General features: G+C 26.0%; 1 protein-coding gene across 4 annotated transcripts; it reads right to left on the bottom strand.

The window, feature by feature from the left end:
- Positions 1–1,032: 1,032 nt before the first annotated feature.
- On the bottom strand, positions 1,033–18,837 carry LOC129976059 (BLOC-1-related complex subunit 8-like). Of its 4 annotated transcripts, none has more exons than XM_056089415.1 (7): positions 18,728–18,804; positions 16,355–16,510; positions 13,325–13,408; positions 9,754–9,866; positions 8,760–8,824; positions 7,444–7,832; positions 1,033–4,368 (listed from the first exon to the last, which is right to left on the bottom strand). In XM_056089415.1, exons 2-6 carry the CDS (start codon positions 16,362–16,364, stop codon positions 7,451–7,453), a joined length of 654 nt encoding a protein of 217 aa, XP_055945390.1. In that variant the 5' UTR covers positions 16,365–16,510; positions 18,728–18,804; the 3' UTR covers positions 1,033–4,368; positions 7,444–7,450. The 4 variants fall into 4 exon arrangements, with proteins under 4 accessions (XP_055945390.1, XP_055945389.1, XP_055945392.1 ...); XM_056089416.1 differs by lacking the exon at positions 1,033–4,368 and adding an exon at positions 4,385–5,653; XM_056089414.1 differs by lacking the exon at positions 1,033–4,368 and having other exon boundaries at positions 4,378–7,832.
- Positions 18,838–18,986: the final 149 nt, after the last annotated feature.

Genomic DNA, 18,986 nt, shown 5'->3' with positions numbered 1-18,986 from the left:
CATGTAGAATCTGTTCCTTCATTTATAATAATAAAAAAAAATGGGTTGCAAACTTAAAACGTGGTCATACAAGCACTCTGAAGGCGGAGTTCAAAATCAGCCCCCTACAGATGAAGTCGTTAGAAAAGTTCACAAAATATTATGAATGGTCGCCGCTTGAAATTCACAGAGGTTGCCGAGTCTGTTGGTATATCTAAAAAACGAACATATCATATTTTAATCAATATTTTGGGCACGAGAAAGTTATCAGCAAGATGGATGCCGCATTTGCTGACATTGGATCAAAAACAGCAGCGCAAGACGATATCGGAGCTGTACAATTCAAACCCAGCTGATTTTTTTTTTGTGGCGTTTCCTTACTGTGGATGAAACATGAATCCATCACTATACTCCTGAGACCAAACAGCAATTAAATCAGGGGACAGAGAAGGACGGATCAGCACCAAAACAAGCAAAAAGTGTACCATCTGCTGGAAAGGTTATGGCCACAGTTTTTTGAGACATTAAGGCAATTTTTGCAATTGGATAATTTAGAAAAAAGCAGAACCAATAATGCTGAATATTATGCAAATCTTTTGGAAAAATTGCATTCTAAAATCAAAGAAAAAAAGACCAGATTTGGTCAAGAAAGTCCTGTTTCACTAAGACAATGCTGCCGTCCACGAGGCTATCATTGAAATGGCAAAACTTCATGAACTGAAGTTTGAAATTCTTCCCCATGCAACCTATTCTCCTGATATGGTCCCCTCGGACTACAACATCTTCCCCAACGTGAAGAAAATTCTGGCTGGAAGGAAATTCTGTTCTGATATCCAAGTCATCTAAGTGATGAAGGTCTACTTCGATAATTTGTATTTTGAAATTTGTACTTTGAGGCCTTAGAAGAAAGCTCTTACAAAGAGGAGGTCCAAGCATTACCGCACCACTGGAGCAAGTGTATATCTTTGGAAGGGAAAAATAAAGCAATCATTAAACAGAATTTTTTTATTTTCTTTGTTATACATAAATTTGTTATATATATATATTGCTATTATTATTATAAAACAAATTAAATTTATCACCTGCTATTATTATTATGGAAAAAGGGATATTTATTTACCAAAGCAATGAAACTCATATATACCAGGTAAAACTTAATGTGCAAGGTTTCAATTGACAACCACATTCAAGGCATTTCCTTGCCTATAAAAACAAGTAAATTAAAAGTAACCCAGCAACCACACTGGCATCAGTGATTAAATACTTTATCAAGTTTTAACTAACACATACTTATTACATAAAAATTGTGTTTCTTTGCAAATAATTTCCAAAGTTGTCTCCAGTACACCTAATCCAATGGGTCGATTGGACTGTAACCCAAGGTTACATTGATGCATGAGCACTCATTAAAGTTATATTGATTTTATTTTAATGATGATAACACAAAATTCCTTTAGTTTAAATTTTAAATATGTTAAAAGACATTTACATTGATAGCTATCAATTTTATAAATATTTATTCAAAATATATTCTTACGCAAATTATCAACGGGAAAATCAAGAGCAGTATGCATAATAGCAGTTACCAACAATATGAAGTTAGCTTGCAAACTCCTATTAAAAAACAGTGCTATTATGCAAACTTGTAATGTGCTCATAAGGTAATTATTATTATTTTATTATTATTTTTTTTAGTTGTCACTTATTTTCTTAGGTAGACTTTTTTGCTGTGTCACATAATCTCAAATTTTCACTTTCTGTTCTCATAAGGTGTGGAATGATTCTAGAACAGAGCTAAATTTTGTTAAGATGGCCCTGATAACATATACAGTGGTGGCCAAAATTGTGGACACTTTTGAATATCGTTATGTTTTCTAATTTTGTATGCTTAAAGAAAATGTTACATTTCACAAAATGAAAATTCTTACATATCATTTTAAAGAGAATTTAATGCAGATTTAAATACAAAAAGCAAAACTCAAATATTTTCAATACAAAAAAAGTTATTCTTACTTTAATCTGAATAAAAAACAGTGATGAAGTGAATTGTAATTTCTAGCTTTTCAGACCAATCACTGTTCTTATTCTGGGAACCAATAAAATGTTAATAAGTGCCAGAAGAAGATGACACCATGTTTAAAATTGGAACAGGTCATCATTGTGCTTTTTTCTATAGAAGGAAGACTGTTTTTTATGAATCACAGAATCAATCAAATCACAAGTAAGAAATTTTGTTAAGCTTTTCAATATTTAGTAGGAATTGTTGTAAATATTTCTAATATTTAGTCATGAAGCTATGCCATCAAATAAAAGAATAGATTGGACACCTAGACAGAGAACTAAGATTGTTTTACATGAATGTGGTCTTTCCAATGCTGAAATTGCAAAACAGGTGGGTGGTTCAGCAACTACATATGGCGTCCGAAAGTTTTGTTTACGATATCAACAGACAAATTCAATAACAAACAGAGCAAGAAATGGGTGAAAAAGGTACACCACATCCGTTCATGATAGAAGAATAAAAAGACTATGTCTCCATGATCGATGAATGTCATCAGCCGTCACCAGAAGTCAATTGAATGATGCTGGCATTTATGTCAATTCAAGAACAATCTGGAGAAGATTATTAGATGTTAGACTAAGAGGTAGAATTCAATGAAAAAATTTGCAGCAATGTATAAAAAGATTAAAGTGGGTAAAAGAACATATTTATTGGCCAGATGATCAGTGGTTACTAGTTATACGGAGTGATGGAACAAAGATATTGTTATTTGGTAGCGATGGCGAAAATAAGTAAGACATAGAATAGGCGAAGAGCTACATCCTGACTGCATTCAGGCAACTATGAAGAACTCAGTTAATATAATGGTTTCGTCACGCATGTCAGCAGACGGTACTGGTCTTTTTCCTGTTATCGACGGGACATTAAATGCAAGAAAATACATTGACACTATTCTAGAGTCAAAACTTACACCTTCCTTCAGTGATCTCTTTCCCAACAATGCATCATTTATTTTTCAGCAGGATTCAGCTCCTTACCATACAACAAAAATAGCGAGAGTGTGATTTAGTAGAAAGAGCATTGAATTGTTATCATGGCCAGGAAACAGTATTAAACTTAAAATTATTGAGAACTTACGGAACCATTCGAAAACTCTTATATATATGAAGTGTTCACCAAATAAAAGAGGATAAATTGAGTTTCCTGGCATCAGGCAATAACGAAGGAAGAGCTTAAAACTGTCATCAGCTTAATGAAACATCAGTATGAAGCTGTAATAAAAAATAAAGGCTACCTTACTAAGCACTGATAACTCACTGCAATTATCAGCATCTAATGTATCTCGATAATTATTGCCTCTCAACTTTTTTTGTATTGAAAATATTTGAATTTTGCTTTTGGTATTGAAATCAGCATTAAATTCTCTTTAAAATAATATGTAAGTGTTTCCATTTTGTGAAATGTTACATTTTCTATAAGCATTCAAAGTTAGAAAACATTAAATTTTTCAAAAGTGTCCACAATTTTGGCCACCACTGTATAATCTGTCTCCAGAAAGTGTCAAATTAACAAGGCAAAGGAAAAAAAGTGACAAATACCAATAGAAATGTAAATTTGGATTATTTTCATAGGCATCAAGTAAAACCTTTTGGTGAATAAGGCAGCAGCAGCATCAATATTTATTTCTTGTTTTAAGTGAAATCTGCAAGTGGAAGTTTACAAAGATAGATGATTCCTTTACATTTCATTGCAACAAATTTATTGCAAGTATATCAAATCTGAATGCAAAAACTTTATAATTGCAATCAAACAAATATAACAACACTAATAAAATTTTATTCAATTAATTTAATCTTCTGTATAAATTAAAATAGAAATTCTGTCACAAGTTATGAAAGTTAAGACAGTTATAAAGACCACTTAATTATTGATACTATAAGTAAGATGGTTTGGTACTTAAAAGAAGAAGGCATGAATTTTCCATACACATATATACATATATAACTGGCAAGATTTCCAAAAACTGAAAATTTAGTATATACATCTGGTAATTCTTCCTCTGAAAATTCCTCTTATGAATGTGAGTAGCACAAAAAATACCAATGAGATTTAGAATTCCTTACATTCAATTACCCTGAATAAATCGTTAGAGAAAATAATTGCAAAGAAGGAATTTCAAGAAGCATAACTAACACTAACACAAAAAACAACTAAAAATTATGCACTCAAATTTTCATTTGTAAGTTAACAATAAATGAATATTTCAGAGATATATTGGCACTGTCATTAGAAAATAGTAATTTAACCTGTTACAGTAGACTTTGCATTAGCAATGAAACAAGTTTCTAAATTTCTTAGATACATCATCCAAAGCTGAAGTTCTAAATCTGATTAAAAGAAATTGAAAGCTTTAAATACTTTTATTTATTCGCAAGAAATTCAATACAAATAATAAAAATGGCAAAAGTACTATATACTTTAAGAATACTGTATTATATAAAAATCTGATGTATCATTATGCTACTTTTTTTTCCTTGAAAAATACAAGTTGTTAACAATACATATATTCATGCTTATATTTACAGAATACTCAATATATAACATGAGCAATATGCAAAATCAATTCATCATAGTATTTCATATAATTTTTTAAAACAATGTATAAATATTAATTACAATGTGTAAATATTTTTTGAAAAATAGTTAACAATAATTGAAGTAATAAATAGATGCTTCAAAATTTTGAAATAGGGTATATTTAAAATTTGTATAAAGGAATAATAATAATAAAAAAAAAAAAAACAAGAATTATTTCAAATTACACAAAGAATAACATCATTTATAGTTTTCAAAATGTCATTTTGCAATGTTTGTACTATCTTACAACATATAAAAATATTATAAAATATTTACAACAAAATTAAAATAATAAAGGTATTGAAAATGCCTTTCTTTATGGCATTTCTAAGAAAAACATTTTACAGCTTTCTAATCGCATTATTAAAAAAATGTAGATAAAATATAGGACAAAGGCCAGTTTCTAGAGGTGTAAGTACTATTGTGGCATGCAATTTCAGCCATCTTCCACATCCTAAGCATTAACTTTTAATTAAACCAATTTTATAACATAAAAAAATTTACAATTTTGTTAATATCAAAAAAAAAAAAAAAAAATGTAACAAACTTTTTTGTTGATAGAAGTAATTTATATATGTGATGAACTAGTGCCAAGTTTCATTAACACAGCAATAAAATTTAGAGTATAAAGTGAATACCAATCAGTTTTCTTGAAAGAAAAAAAAAATAGCAATGATTACAATAATAAATTCTGCTGAAGTGAACACTGCAAAATGTATTATTTATGTGCTGTGTACCTGAGCTATCACAGCTCACATATTGTGACTTGCACATTTTTCTTACTGACCCTAAAAATGAAAAGATGAACCTTGTGCCCAGCCTGGATATTATAGTGACTCAGTTGATTTTGTGCAAGTACATTTTGTACAACTAGCAGAATCGTGCTTGGGATGAAATAAAAATAATGATCATTACCATAAATAAAGAAAATATAGGAATGACACAACAATTTTTCAAATTAGAATACAAACATTAATTATAAGAATACAGAATTCGCTTGAGAAAGATTTGCAGTGTAACTATATTTTGCAGTTCCTGGAACACAAAACATTTTTTTTAATGATTTACATTATAAAAGTTAATTATTGAGCAATTTTTCCTATATTAAAATGCTAAGAATAAAAATCTTGCAATTTTTGCTTTTATAGAGAATATTCTTCTATTCCTGTTTTTTAATTTTTAGAACTGGCATTTACATGTGACCATCAACATTCTCATGCCATAGATGAGATAAGATGCCATAATTAGGCAGATGGAATAGCATATACATCATATTGCACATGCTATTAAAATGAATATTATATTCAATGAATGCCTTCAAAGGAATTTTTATCTTATAAACCATGGATTCATAAATTTGTCTACTTCATTTTAGCTATAAAAATAAATACAATTTTATCTTAGACCTACAATTTGGTTCATAACCCCTACTTTATCATTATGTAGCAAAGTGCAAAGAAATAAACATTCATTAATAAAAAGTATTATTTACATGTAAAATTTGTATTAAATTGTTTGCTTCATTTTACATAGTACTTAGAATTTGTGACAAAGAAGAAAAAAATTCAGCAAATTTATAAAGTACTTTGGAAATAATAATAAATTTCTTTCCTAAAAAAGTGATTGACTGAATGTACTTTTTAATGAAAATCAGGCAATTATGAGACTTAAAAATATTGGAAACTTATAAAGAGATAAATTGATTAATTTGTATTGAGTTATAAAAGTAATAGTTCTCAATCAACTATGCTAAGATTAAGAAAATTCTTTTAAGATCAAATCTAATTGTTTTAGAAAAGTAATTAGACATAAAAAAATCAATATTAAATTTATAGCATAAAAAATATGCATGTTAATAAGTGTCATATTGAATATTAACTTTAAAAAATACCCTTTTAATATTATAAGTAGCTACTGCAAACCAATACTAAAAATACCATAGATTTTAGTAAATTTCTTTTTATTTATTTTAAAAATACCAAGATTAAGAGAACTGCAAACTGAACTCCAGACTTATTTTAGACAAATTACATTAGAATTATTTTAAAAACTTTCCTATTCATATATATGGAAATATTTTGAAAATATAAATATAAAATGGAAAAAGAAAAAAAAAACTTTTATATTTTGAGACAAGGAAAAAATTTGAAATCAAATAAAAATACACAATAATTTTAAAGAGACAACACTTTGACCTCAAAATCTGGCTAATAAGTAGCATATCACATAGCATATATAGTAGCATAGAAAATGAAACTGTTTAGGAGTTTATGAATACAAATTGATTTGTTTGAAAAAGAAGTGGAATGTATTCGATTCAGCCACAGATGTAAAATGTAACTGTTCAACATTTCAAACAGAGTACAAACAGATTAAAAATTAATAAATTAATTAATAAACCATAATTTTCTATAGGTAGAGACATTGAAAAATGAAATTTTTAGTTGCTTATAGTTTAACAAAAACGAGTAGATACATATGAATTAGTTGCTACAGAAATGAACATTATGGGGGAAAAACCCTATTTGAACACTTGGTTGATTATTATACAACTGAACTTAGAAAGCAATCACCAAATATTATTAAAAAAAATCATCAGATATTAAGAAAATACAATTATATTCACATAAAACATCTAATTTAATAAGAAAAATCAATTAACTTCAGGAAAAAAAATCATATCTTCAAAATTATTTTTGCAGTATTGAATTTTCCAGTGAATTCAAGAAAACACATAAAGGCAGCTTTGACAGGTTCATAGCTGAATTATTAAATATATACATTTTTCTAGAAAACACACAAAGAGCATTTAAAAGAAATCCTACCAAGCATCTAGCTGTGATTTTTCTTGGAAGGCGAACAAGATGCAGAATGCTGCCTAGAAAGAGTAGCTCGCGATGGAACAGATGACACAGAAGAAGCTCGAGATCGCCTTGGAGTAGAAGATGTGGAGGAGGACTTGATTGCCTGCGCAGGTGACAATTTCAAATCTGCACTCACAGATGCTGATGAACTAAGACCAGTTGCAACTGCTGGTAGAAATGATGCAGGGAGATCAAATGATCCAGAGATTCTCTGATACATACTAGTTTTCTTTTTATCAGATTTCTTAGCTTCTTCATTGTTCAAACGCTGCTTTGCTGTAATAGCTTGCCATATCAGACGATTTATATTTTGAAAATGTTCGCGGCTTTTCTGCATTGATTTAACTGCACTGAAATGGAAATTCATGATTATTTTTAGTTCTTTCATATAAAATAAAATCCCCAGTAATTTATATTTCTAAAAGACTGCCTTTAAAGGGGGAAAATTTCAAACAAGCAAGAATAGCTTGTGTAGTGTAATTGTAGAAACATAGCAACTTTTTAAATATATATGAAATAATATTATTTTTGCAGTTATTAAGATGAAATATTTTATACAATTTCTAAAAGAATTGTCCCTTGTCTCAAATACTTCACAGAAAAAGTATTATGATTTTTTTAATGTTAATAAATAATGTTTAGACTTTAAAGTAGAGACAAAAAATATCATGAGTTTTTATCAAAATAATTTTACTAATCTACAATAAACTAATCAATTCAGAATATGCATGCATAATGAAGAGAGAAATTTTACGAATGACAAAAAGAAAAAAATCACAACAAATACAACTAGAAAAGTAATGTGCACACACACATACATGCACATAAACAAAAAACATTCTAAATATAAGTATAATTTAGAAGCAAACAGTACTATTGGTATAATTTGTGCAAGAAAGGTTTTATGTTGTTGAGTAAATAAGAGAGAATAATACAATTATATACATTGCAAGGAATTTTGGAAAAAAAATTTTTAATATAAAATAAGGATACTGTCATAACACATTGATGATAAATTTTTAAAAAGTATGATAATATATGAATGTTAAATATATTGATAAAAAATGAATTAATACATTAAATAAGACTGGGAATACTGCAGTTATACATATACAACAGCCACTTCAGTAACTGAATAACAATAAGAAAGAAAAAAAATAGTTATGTAAGCAATGAGTGAAAATATCTTGAAATCATTTAAATATCACATATATTTCAAACATTTTGCATGTATTGTTTTTTCACAAATTGTTAGTAAAATAAATCCAAATATTTACTTGATAGCATATTCTAAATCGTAACATTTTCCTTGCAGTTCACGATTCATCTGATTTACTTCAATCTGAAATGATATTTAATTTTACAATCATTAACACATCAGCAAACAAAATTATAATTATCAAACGCTTTAAATATAAGACTTAGAAGTCAAATATTTTTAGAATTTAAATAATACTTTTACTATTAAATTAACTTAAATTTTAAAAATGTTCAAAAATTCGGAATTAAAACAAACAAGAATTTAATTAATTAATTAAGAGCATATAAATTTATGAAATATAAGAGTAGCAATAATACAATTAGAAGAAATACAACAAACTTTTGGTGCAGTTATACCAGCACTGTGAACATGTCTTCTGTTATGTGAAAGAAACAACATATTTGTAATGTTTCTACTGATGATTTCAATGCAGCAGTCTATTGTTTTACGGATCTACAGAAACATTTATGTGACACAGTGGTCTTATCTCCTTTGAAACAAAATCACTGAAATTTAAACCCAGATGTGCAATTACAAAAAAAAAAAAAAAAAAAAAAAAAAAAAATTTATGGGCTTCAGAGAATTATATCATTAAACTGCTCCAGGACCAAATTATTTTTTATTGTCATAAGTATATATACAAATATAGAATTAATGAATTCAGATTATGTATTTAAGAGATTAATAAAATAGCAATTGCTTTAGTTACGCAATGAATTCCGTATCAGAAGAAACAAACAGCACATAATACTAGGAATTATATCAAAAAACTGTAAACATTTTAAGTTAGTGCTAATGTTGTATCTGCTGCAATTGTATGATTACTACTATTACATTTCAAATCCTTAAAAATAAAAAAAATCATCAAAAGTTTTTAAAAAAACAAAAAAATGACAATAATACTGAAACAAAAGTGTAACATTTCATGCATGAATATTAATTCACTTAGGAAATATTACAAAAAAAACAAAAAAAACAAAAACATTGTTACTATTATTTAAAATAATTACCCGCTTCAATACCAGTTGAGGTAAGGATTTATGAATGTGCTCTTGGAGTCTGTAGCAAGCTAAAGAAGGCTCATTTGCAAATATATGGAGATTCTCAGATATCTTTTCAGATGCTAGGAGAAAGATAAAATATTTTCATTTTTAGCAACAAATAAGCACTTCAAAAATACACAAAAATATACACAAGTGGGAAAAATACACACTTCAGAATATCTGGTCATATTTTCAGTGTGGCAGTTTCGTTTTCAAGTAATCTTTTCAAAATTTTAATTAACATTTTTATCCTGATATCACTAAGTCTAAGGTTTACAATAAAAATTTTACAATCAAGAAAAAGTAATTTAGCATTACTATTTACTATAGTTTTTCATATTTTAAAACTCTTTCACAGATTCTAAAGCATTAAAATATATACTTATAATAAAGCTCAATGTGTGTTGACACTCTACAGGCCAGACTGTTCAACCTACAGCTACCACATCTGGCACCTGTATACCTTGAAGGCCGGGAATACACACCTCAAGAGATATTTCTTAAAATTTTTCATAGGAATTTTCATTAATTAAAAATGAAGTGATATTTCAGCAGTTTTCCACTATAACTTCCAAAAACATTACAGCACAAAATAGATTTTTATATCATTATAAAATATTATTTTTTAATGAATCATTATAAAATAATATTTTTTAATGAATCATTATAAAATATTATTTTTTAATGATACCAGTATTTTAATCAACAAATTAAATTTCTATTTTTAATTATTTTTTTAAAATAATTTAATTACATTTTTTAACAATTTATTTCGCACAAAATAAAAATAAAATTTAACTTGCATGAGGATGGCAAAACATTAGCATTTATCAATATGTTGCCATCGTAATGACAGAAGCTCAAATTGAAAAATAAATAAAATATTATTGCAAATTACACATATAAAAATGGAATTCCAGCATGTGTCTGAATGAAATGAAATAAATATGAAATATGATTTTTCTAAAATGTACATGCAAAGAAAAATTTCTACGACTTTCACAATATCTATATTATTAATTCAATAAATCAGCTTTATTTAAGTCAAACATGGCTTAATATATATCCTATCAATTCCAGGCCCAATGGAAAATTTGCAAACCTTTAATAATAGAACTATATGTATTAAAATAGATCTAAATGAAGTAAATAATTATTATTTCAGATAATTTGTGTCAATAAATGCTCTAATAAATTATGATTGTTTAATTTTTATCTAGATCCTTTGCTCTAACAATCATATTAACAAAATATTTTTGAGACATTAATATTTTAAATAAAAAGAATTGCTCTCCAATCAATCAAATCAGTCACTAAAACTGACTGATTTATGAAAATTTGAACATCACTATTGAATAAAAATGGGGGATTTTAGATCACTTCATTGGCAGTCTCAAAGATGATACTCCAAATCCAAGAGTTCCTCAAGACTGATTGGCCTAACTTTATGAAAATGTTGATCATTCTAAACTATTCTATTCAAAGCTTCATAAATCGATCACATTTGATATCAAAAGATAGAAATGTTAATTTATTTATTAAAAAGTTGAAGTGTCAAGAATATTTAGCAGAATATTATTCCTTGGCACCACAGGATTGCACAAAATTTAGACTTCATATTTTTTAAAGTATATTTACAGACATAAAACAAAATAAAATATTGTTATTCACGATATTTGAATCCTTTTGAAAATAAAAATAAAAATTGTATTTTATGATGAATCTGAGAAATATTTGATGAATAATTTTTATATCACATAAATTATGAAAATTATTTTATAGTGCACATAAGATTTAAATGCTGAATGACTAATATTTAAAAGAAAAATGCTTGGGTTCAGTAAAAAAATGTTTTTATATTAATTACACTTTAATCATTTCCACTTTAATTTAAAGTTGAAATTTTATGGGAACTGACAGAAAATTAGAGAATACATGTGCACAGTCATATAAGTGAATTATATTACTATAAAAATTTGAAGCTTAAAAATATTTTGATGAAGAAGCTATTAAAAAATAGTTATACGGAATATTGATTTCAAATTTTAACGAGCATTATGATTCCTAAACTAGCTAATTGCCAAAGGTGGCTGGTATAAAACAAAATTCAAAAAGCTTAACTTAGATTAGGTGTCAATAAAAAGTAAAATAAATAAATACACAAAATAAAATGGAAGATGAAATTTTTATACTATAAAAATAAAATTATGAGAACTTTTTGATTCTTTCTCTAAACGTCCTTCATTTGAAAATCAAATTGGCAAAAATAAAAACAAATTTATACATCAAATATCAGTATAAATGAATTTCCTTTGAAATCTTTCAAGAAAATGCATAAAAAATTTCATATTCCAGTTTCACAGTAGGAAAATAATATCTGGTTGGAATGCTTCTCACAATCTTGTAGCCACAACTATTTTTTAATGAGTTAAAAATCTGACAAAATATATCAAGAATTTATTCTATGTATTTTTTTTCATATTAAAATTTCATTTATAAATTTCTTACAAATCATTAGACATTGGCTGATTAAAAATCTCAAAATATTCTTTTAAATTGGAGATTTTGTAAGAGAAACAAGAAAATTATCTCTATTCTTTTGCAGTAATTAGGTGATAATTGTTATTCTTTTTTAAATGTTAGTAGAGTTATGCATCCCCTTTTTAAATAAATAAATGAATAAAAAATTAATTGTGATATCTAGGATGAAATAATACGATAAAACAATGAAGTTATCAGCAAGATAAATAACAGATAGATAACTGAATTCCACACAAGGAATAAGATCATAATTGGTTAGTACATCAATATCCAAAAGGCGAATCAAATATTTAAATTCAATTTCATTTTGAAAAGACATGCACAATTCCTAAAATCAAGATTATTAAATTAAATATTTACTATCTGTGAAAATGCTTTATCAAACCTCAATGCTGATTTCAGCTGACCCTAAGATTTTTTACATTCATTGACCCTAGGCAATCAACCGGACTGTCAAAAAAGTAGAGCTTTGTTCATCAAGCATCAATACATTATTCCAAACATATCTATTGGTAATGGCATGAAAAACTTACGATTCATAATAAATATTAAATATTGTTATATATTTAAATTAAATATAAATAAAATATTAATCATGTTACAAATTGTTATGCTGGTGTTTAAAATATGAATTAATAAAAAAAAAACATAAAAAATAATTTGTATGCAATTTAAATATACAATAATTATGTCAAAACAAAATAATTTTCAATAAGATTTGTTTGTATTTGGCTATGTACGTAAACATGACAAAGCATATTGATAATAATTGCAGCAGTTTTTCTTTGTTTTATAAGCACGAAAAAACATACAAATTACTTTTTTGAAAATGGAAAGCTACTAAAACCTAAATAACAATTAAAAAATAAGAATAAATAAATACAAACAAAAATATATAACTATATATCAATATAAATATATATCAATTTTTGATATAGATATATATCAATTTTTTGGTGAAAACTAAGAATACAATACAATTTTTTTCATAACAAACCTTTTTTCACCTTGCTATCCAATTCAGGATCTGAAGGTGGTGTAGGAACCCCAGCTGACAGGCTGAGGGGGACATGAAATGAGTCTGAAAATAATATAATTAAAAATACATTCATTAAAGAAATTTTATTCTTACAATAAACATTCCAAAGTAATGAACAATTTAATATCAAATAATATTCAAAAGATATGACTAATCATTATAAAAATTAAATGTATTAAATAAATGCAATAAAGATAGGATAAGAATTAAGAAGAATGATTTAATAATAAATCAACAGAAATAAATAAATAAATAATAATAATAATAACTTAATCACAATGTTTCTATTACAAAAAAGGTAAAAGAATATTTGAAAAAAATATCTGGGAAAAAATAATTTTACAATGGTGCCTTAGGTGGTTTTGGACAATCAGATGCTTATTATTTAAAAGTGAGAAATGCCATTTCATTATTAAATATTACAAGCAACTGTGCCCCATTTAAAAAAATGCATATAACTTTTAATTACTTTATTGTTTAATGAAAACACTTTATTGAAAAATTTTTAGCATTCATTAGTCTCAGAAAATTTATGTTATCTGAAGAAGTTAAATAAAGCATATAAAAAATTATGCTTATTTAGAAAAAAAAAATGAAATAAAATAGGCCTTTAGTATGCATTTTATAAAACCATTTGATTATAATGCCATTCAAAATAAATACTTTATTTTTTTTAAGAGAAGAGGTGTGTTTACTTTCTTTTGGCTCCCCTGTTATTTATATAAAACTGTTCCTTTTTCTCGCTACCACAAAGCTTTTATATAAACAAAGATTTGGCAATATAAAATACTTTGCTTTAACAAAATAAAATTGGATTTTCAGTTAATTTTTAATGCTTAACTCCATCAATATTAAGCTCAATGAAGCTATGGAGCCTACCGAGTTGAATACCACTGCCAAATTCCTTTCTCTTTCATTAAGTAATAAGAATTGCATAAAAATGAGATTAAAAGTTACTATAAAATATAAGTGGTTGGTTGGTTATGAGTTTTAGTGGCGCAAGAGCCAACCTTGGCTAAACTGTGCCAGTCATATGGTTAGAATAATGACAATCGTAGAATAAAAACAATGTTTAAAATATAAGTGGAATAAAGGTAATATTGAGCCAAACATCAATATTTCAATATAAGATGAAAATAAATATTAAAAGGTTTGACTCCCGTTCCTGGTCATTTATATGATTAATACTTGAAATAAACAACTATTTGGGATACTGTGAAGTACGAAGATTTTAAAGAAGACAAATCAAGTTGCTTTGGTAAATTCTCAAAACTTAGCACAACGACATCCAAAAACCAAGATGGTAAATAACGAAGGTTAATATAATTCATCTTCCATTTTATTGATTTAATACAATTTATTTTATATATAACCTTATTATTTTTATAAGTTCTTTTTTGGCTAATGCTTTGTCCTATAATAATATAGCCTGGCTTCATTTTTTATTAATTAAAAATTTCTCAATCTAACTAAAATAAAAAGCCATTGGAACTTTAAAATTTGCACAGTGAATTCTTTCAATGTGAATACTTAAAAGTTTCTATTCTACCCGTTTAAAAAAAAAAAAAAATGGCACAAAAAATGTTATTAAAAATCAAAGATTCTAGATATTTAAAAAAATTAAATTTACCAGACCATTTCAACAGCATATTTCCCAATCCCATTTATAAATGAACTTATTTTTTATCTCAATAGTGTATGCAATTAGGAAGAAAGTAAGAAAAATTAAGTAATGACTAAAAAAAAAAAACCTAGTAAAAGCTTCAAGTTGGATACATTTATAAGAAACATAAAAATGATATTAAGTGATAATAATAACATTTATATATATCAAGAATAAATATTTTATATATATAAAATTGGTTGATAGAAAATTCTATTCTTGAATTTCAAATAAATATTCATCAACACTCTCATCCTGCGTCATTTATTTTGTTATACCTTAGAACAAAGATGGGATTTAAAAAAAATTGCATATTGTGTATTCAATACAACAGAAAATTAAGGAAAATAATTAACTCTTAAATAATTAATGTTATTTGGTTTAATATAAGTATGAAGTAAAATTAATTTTTTTCCCCTTTGTTAAGAAAAGTGGGAAAACTAGCAGAAAAACCTTTCCTACCATCAAAAATAAATAACTAAAAATATAAAGAAAATAAAAATAATATGTAAAGAAAATAAATAAAAACTTTTTTATAGATACAGATAAAACATTTCCTGATTACAATAAAATATCAACAAAAAAAAAGTTACTTCACATTACCTTAAAATTAAGAAATTAAAAGGAAAAAAATATATAGATCTGGTTAATGGACAACATATTCAGTTGAAACTTGTTTAAGAGTTCAGAAAACATATCTAATAAATAAATAATTAAAAAAAAAGACAGTTGAATGCTATAATGAAACTAAAAGTGCAAATGAAGATGCTCCAATGCAGTAGATTAATAGGTTAAAAGAAAAACTTTTAAATAAGCAAACTATAAAGAAATGCATAGAAGAAGAAAACACTATTTTATATTTCACAGAATGGAGCTTTTAAAGCAAAAGAAAGAGTGGAAGTTGTTAATTATAACATAAACTTCATTGAATTTAAAATTGGCAACAGTTTTCAACTTTATATTCACCAGTAAATGATTCATCTCATTACAATATCATTTTTTCATTTATTGAAATTGACTTCCCTGTATCTCATAAATTCATAATATTTCATATGTACAGATAACATCTTAATCATCCATGCACAATGAAAAATATGAAGTGTATATATACAGATAAGCAATTAATCCAATTTTTATCACAGAACAAAGTTACCAAACTTCAATAACATCTGACAACAAAAAACTCTTTAGCATAATTAAAAAAGCTTCATGATTAGCATTAAAGCTTATATTCAAGAGTTTCTAAAAGCATTTAAGTGTTAAAAAAACCAAATCAAAAAGCTTTTGGAAAGCAAATAAGCCTCGAACCTTCACCTGCTGCATACCTTTAAACATTCTTTTCTGGATCTGTTACTTTATCTTCTTCAGAGGAAATAAGCTTTTAGAGCTTAAATATTTCTTGGTCACAATACAAAACCAATGTCCAACATTTCAGAAATGCAGCACATTTATGATTGCTGTCTTTCAACTTTAGAAGGATCCTATCAAAACACATGCAAATTATTGATCCTTCAGTTTGAAAGATGCAAATATTTGATCAATGATTTCCAAATAGAGTACATTTAAATTTCAGATCAGAAATTCAATAAACTCTAAAATTATTATTGCAATTCACTCCTTAAACTTTCCAGATTCAGATGATGAGTAGATCCTCAAGCAAAAATACATATGTTAAAAATTTGACAAATGTACAGATAATTAAAAAAAAAAAAAAAGAAAGAGAAAAACAGAATGCGATAATAGCATTTTCCATAATAAAACTGTATCCATAATATCTAAATATATTAAATGTTTTTTAACTTATGTAAAAATAAATTAAAAAATAATGCTGTGACAAAATAAAGGCTAATATTATCATTCCTGGCTCACTGATGTAAAATATACACAGTACTATTTTGTTTTTGCAGCACACTGCCATCAGTATCCTCCTCCATTATTATCCAATTCTTATGCCACATCAAAAATCATCATAAAAAATATTTCCTTATTGAATCCTATCCATTAAAAAAAATGATTGCTTCCATTATATTGAAAATGTTTGAACTTTCTGAAGAATAACTTTAATAAACTGAATTAAATTAATAATAATAATAAAAAATATATATATACCCTTATTTTTATCCAGATGTTAAATAAATTCATATACCCTATCTCAACCAATAATAAGAGACAATATATGTCTATTGCCATTCTACAAACCAGACCATATGAATTATATCTATCAAATATATACTTTGGAAAGTGAGAATTTAAGAGTGATATTTTAAAAAAATTTCAGAAATTAAAAATTGTCTTTTTTTTTTCCCACAATAGCTCCTTAAAATATTTTAGCACAAAACTGATTTTTACACTATTTAAATGTTAAAAATTAATTTTTTAATAATACAATTTAATTATTGTGCAACTTTTTCTGGAAGATCTACAATGTTTTAAAAACATTTTCTGCATAATTTCCAACAATATAAACTTAAGTCATGTTTCTTATTGCTATTGGCATTTAATTACAGTTTTTTCCTCATTATCACTGATCAAGAAATAAAGTTTAAAGTTATTTTTCTATTTTTAGTAAATTTCAATATAAAGTACACTCTTAATAAATTTTTGTTTAATTTGTTGCATTTACAATTAAGATAAAAATTCAGAATTATACTTCAGTAAATTTTTTTAAAAATACATCCATTTTTAAATGCTTTTTTTTTTAAATATAATTAGTTGAATGTGAAATACAAAATAGTGCAATGAACTAAATAACATAAGACTTCCAAAATAATATGTCTAACAAAATTTGAAATTTATAAACATGAAGCCATTAAGATATAGTTAAGAACAATATTGAATGGAAAGTTTTAGGAACTATGAGCTAGAGTATCAACTGGTTTATAATTAATTTGCTAATACTCCATTTCAATTCTTGACAGTAAATAAGATTTCAAAAGTAATAATAATAATAAAGTTTTCATAAATTTCGAAAAAATATGAATGCATATCAATATAACATGCAGGTTAATAATTTTATTCAGATTAATGCATTTGAGATTTAGAATAATGCATTTACTTATACAATACTATAGACTAAATATTGATTTAAAATGCAAGACAAAATTTTGCTATACCACAATATACCAATCTGTAAAAGTGATATAGCTTAAAGGATATTGATATTTTAAATAAAATTTGTTACAGTTGAGGCTATTAATTTCAGACAAATAAAAGAAATGTGGTTAGGGGAAAAAAAAAAAAAAAAACCCTGCATAATCTAGATTACACAGAGACGATTTATTTTGATAAATGGAGAAACAGGTATGAAGTCAATGTCCTTAAAATTTTATTTACTATTTATATCAATATAACAGAATAAATGTTGCTTATTACGGAAACTGTAAGATAAAACATATTATTTATTTATTTGACAAGAAGACTGATTTAATATTCTACCTATAAAAAAATCAGATGGTGATTAAAGTTGCATTAAATTTTTATTTTGTATACAATGTCCAAAAAATTCTTAAGAGTCAGATAGGAAATCCGACAATGTGAAAACACATTTTTGTTTACAGATAAATATTCGTTTTAAAAAGTTCCATCATATTTCACTTATGTGCAATATAACATATTTAAAATGAAACAGGAAACTTTTATTCTAATTTTAGAAGATTTCATTGATAAATGCTTCTGCCCAGAATGTGAGAAATACGTACCCATCATCGTTTATAAAAATAGAACAAGCACATGAGGATGAGGATTTACATTACTCAGAAAATTGAACCGAAACTTGAAAACACCAACATCTCTACGGTCCCGATTACTTGATATTTTTAACTGACTAATCTAAAATATTGACTATCTTTTCAATGTTTTTTAAGAAAAAACATTCCTCTTTATCTTCTAAAATCGAAATAATTAATACAAATGAAAATATTTTTATATTCTGGATGAATTATTCACCCTTTTCGAATC

This window comes from Argiope bruennichi, chromosome 7, assembly GCF_947563725.1.
Source record: "Argiope bruennichi chromosome 7, qqArgBrue1.1, whole genome shotgun sequence".
Taxonomy (NCBI): domain Eukaryota; kingdom Metazoa; phylum Arthropoda; class Arachnida; order Araneae; family Araneidae; genus Argiope; species Argiope bruennichi.
This window is presented reverse-complemented; position numbering and strand designations above follow the sequence as displayed.

Coding starts and splice junctions, on each gene's coding strand:
- LOC129976059 (XM_056089415.1), bottom strand. Junction 8,825..9,753: donor CTCAACTGGTATTGAAGCGG/GTAATTATTTTA, acceptor ATATCATTTCAG/ATTGAAGTAAATCAGATGAA. Junction 7,833..8,759: donor GATTTAGAATATGCTATCAA/GTAAATATTTGG, acceptor TTTCCATTTCAG/TGCAGTTAAATCAATGCAGA.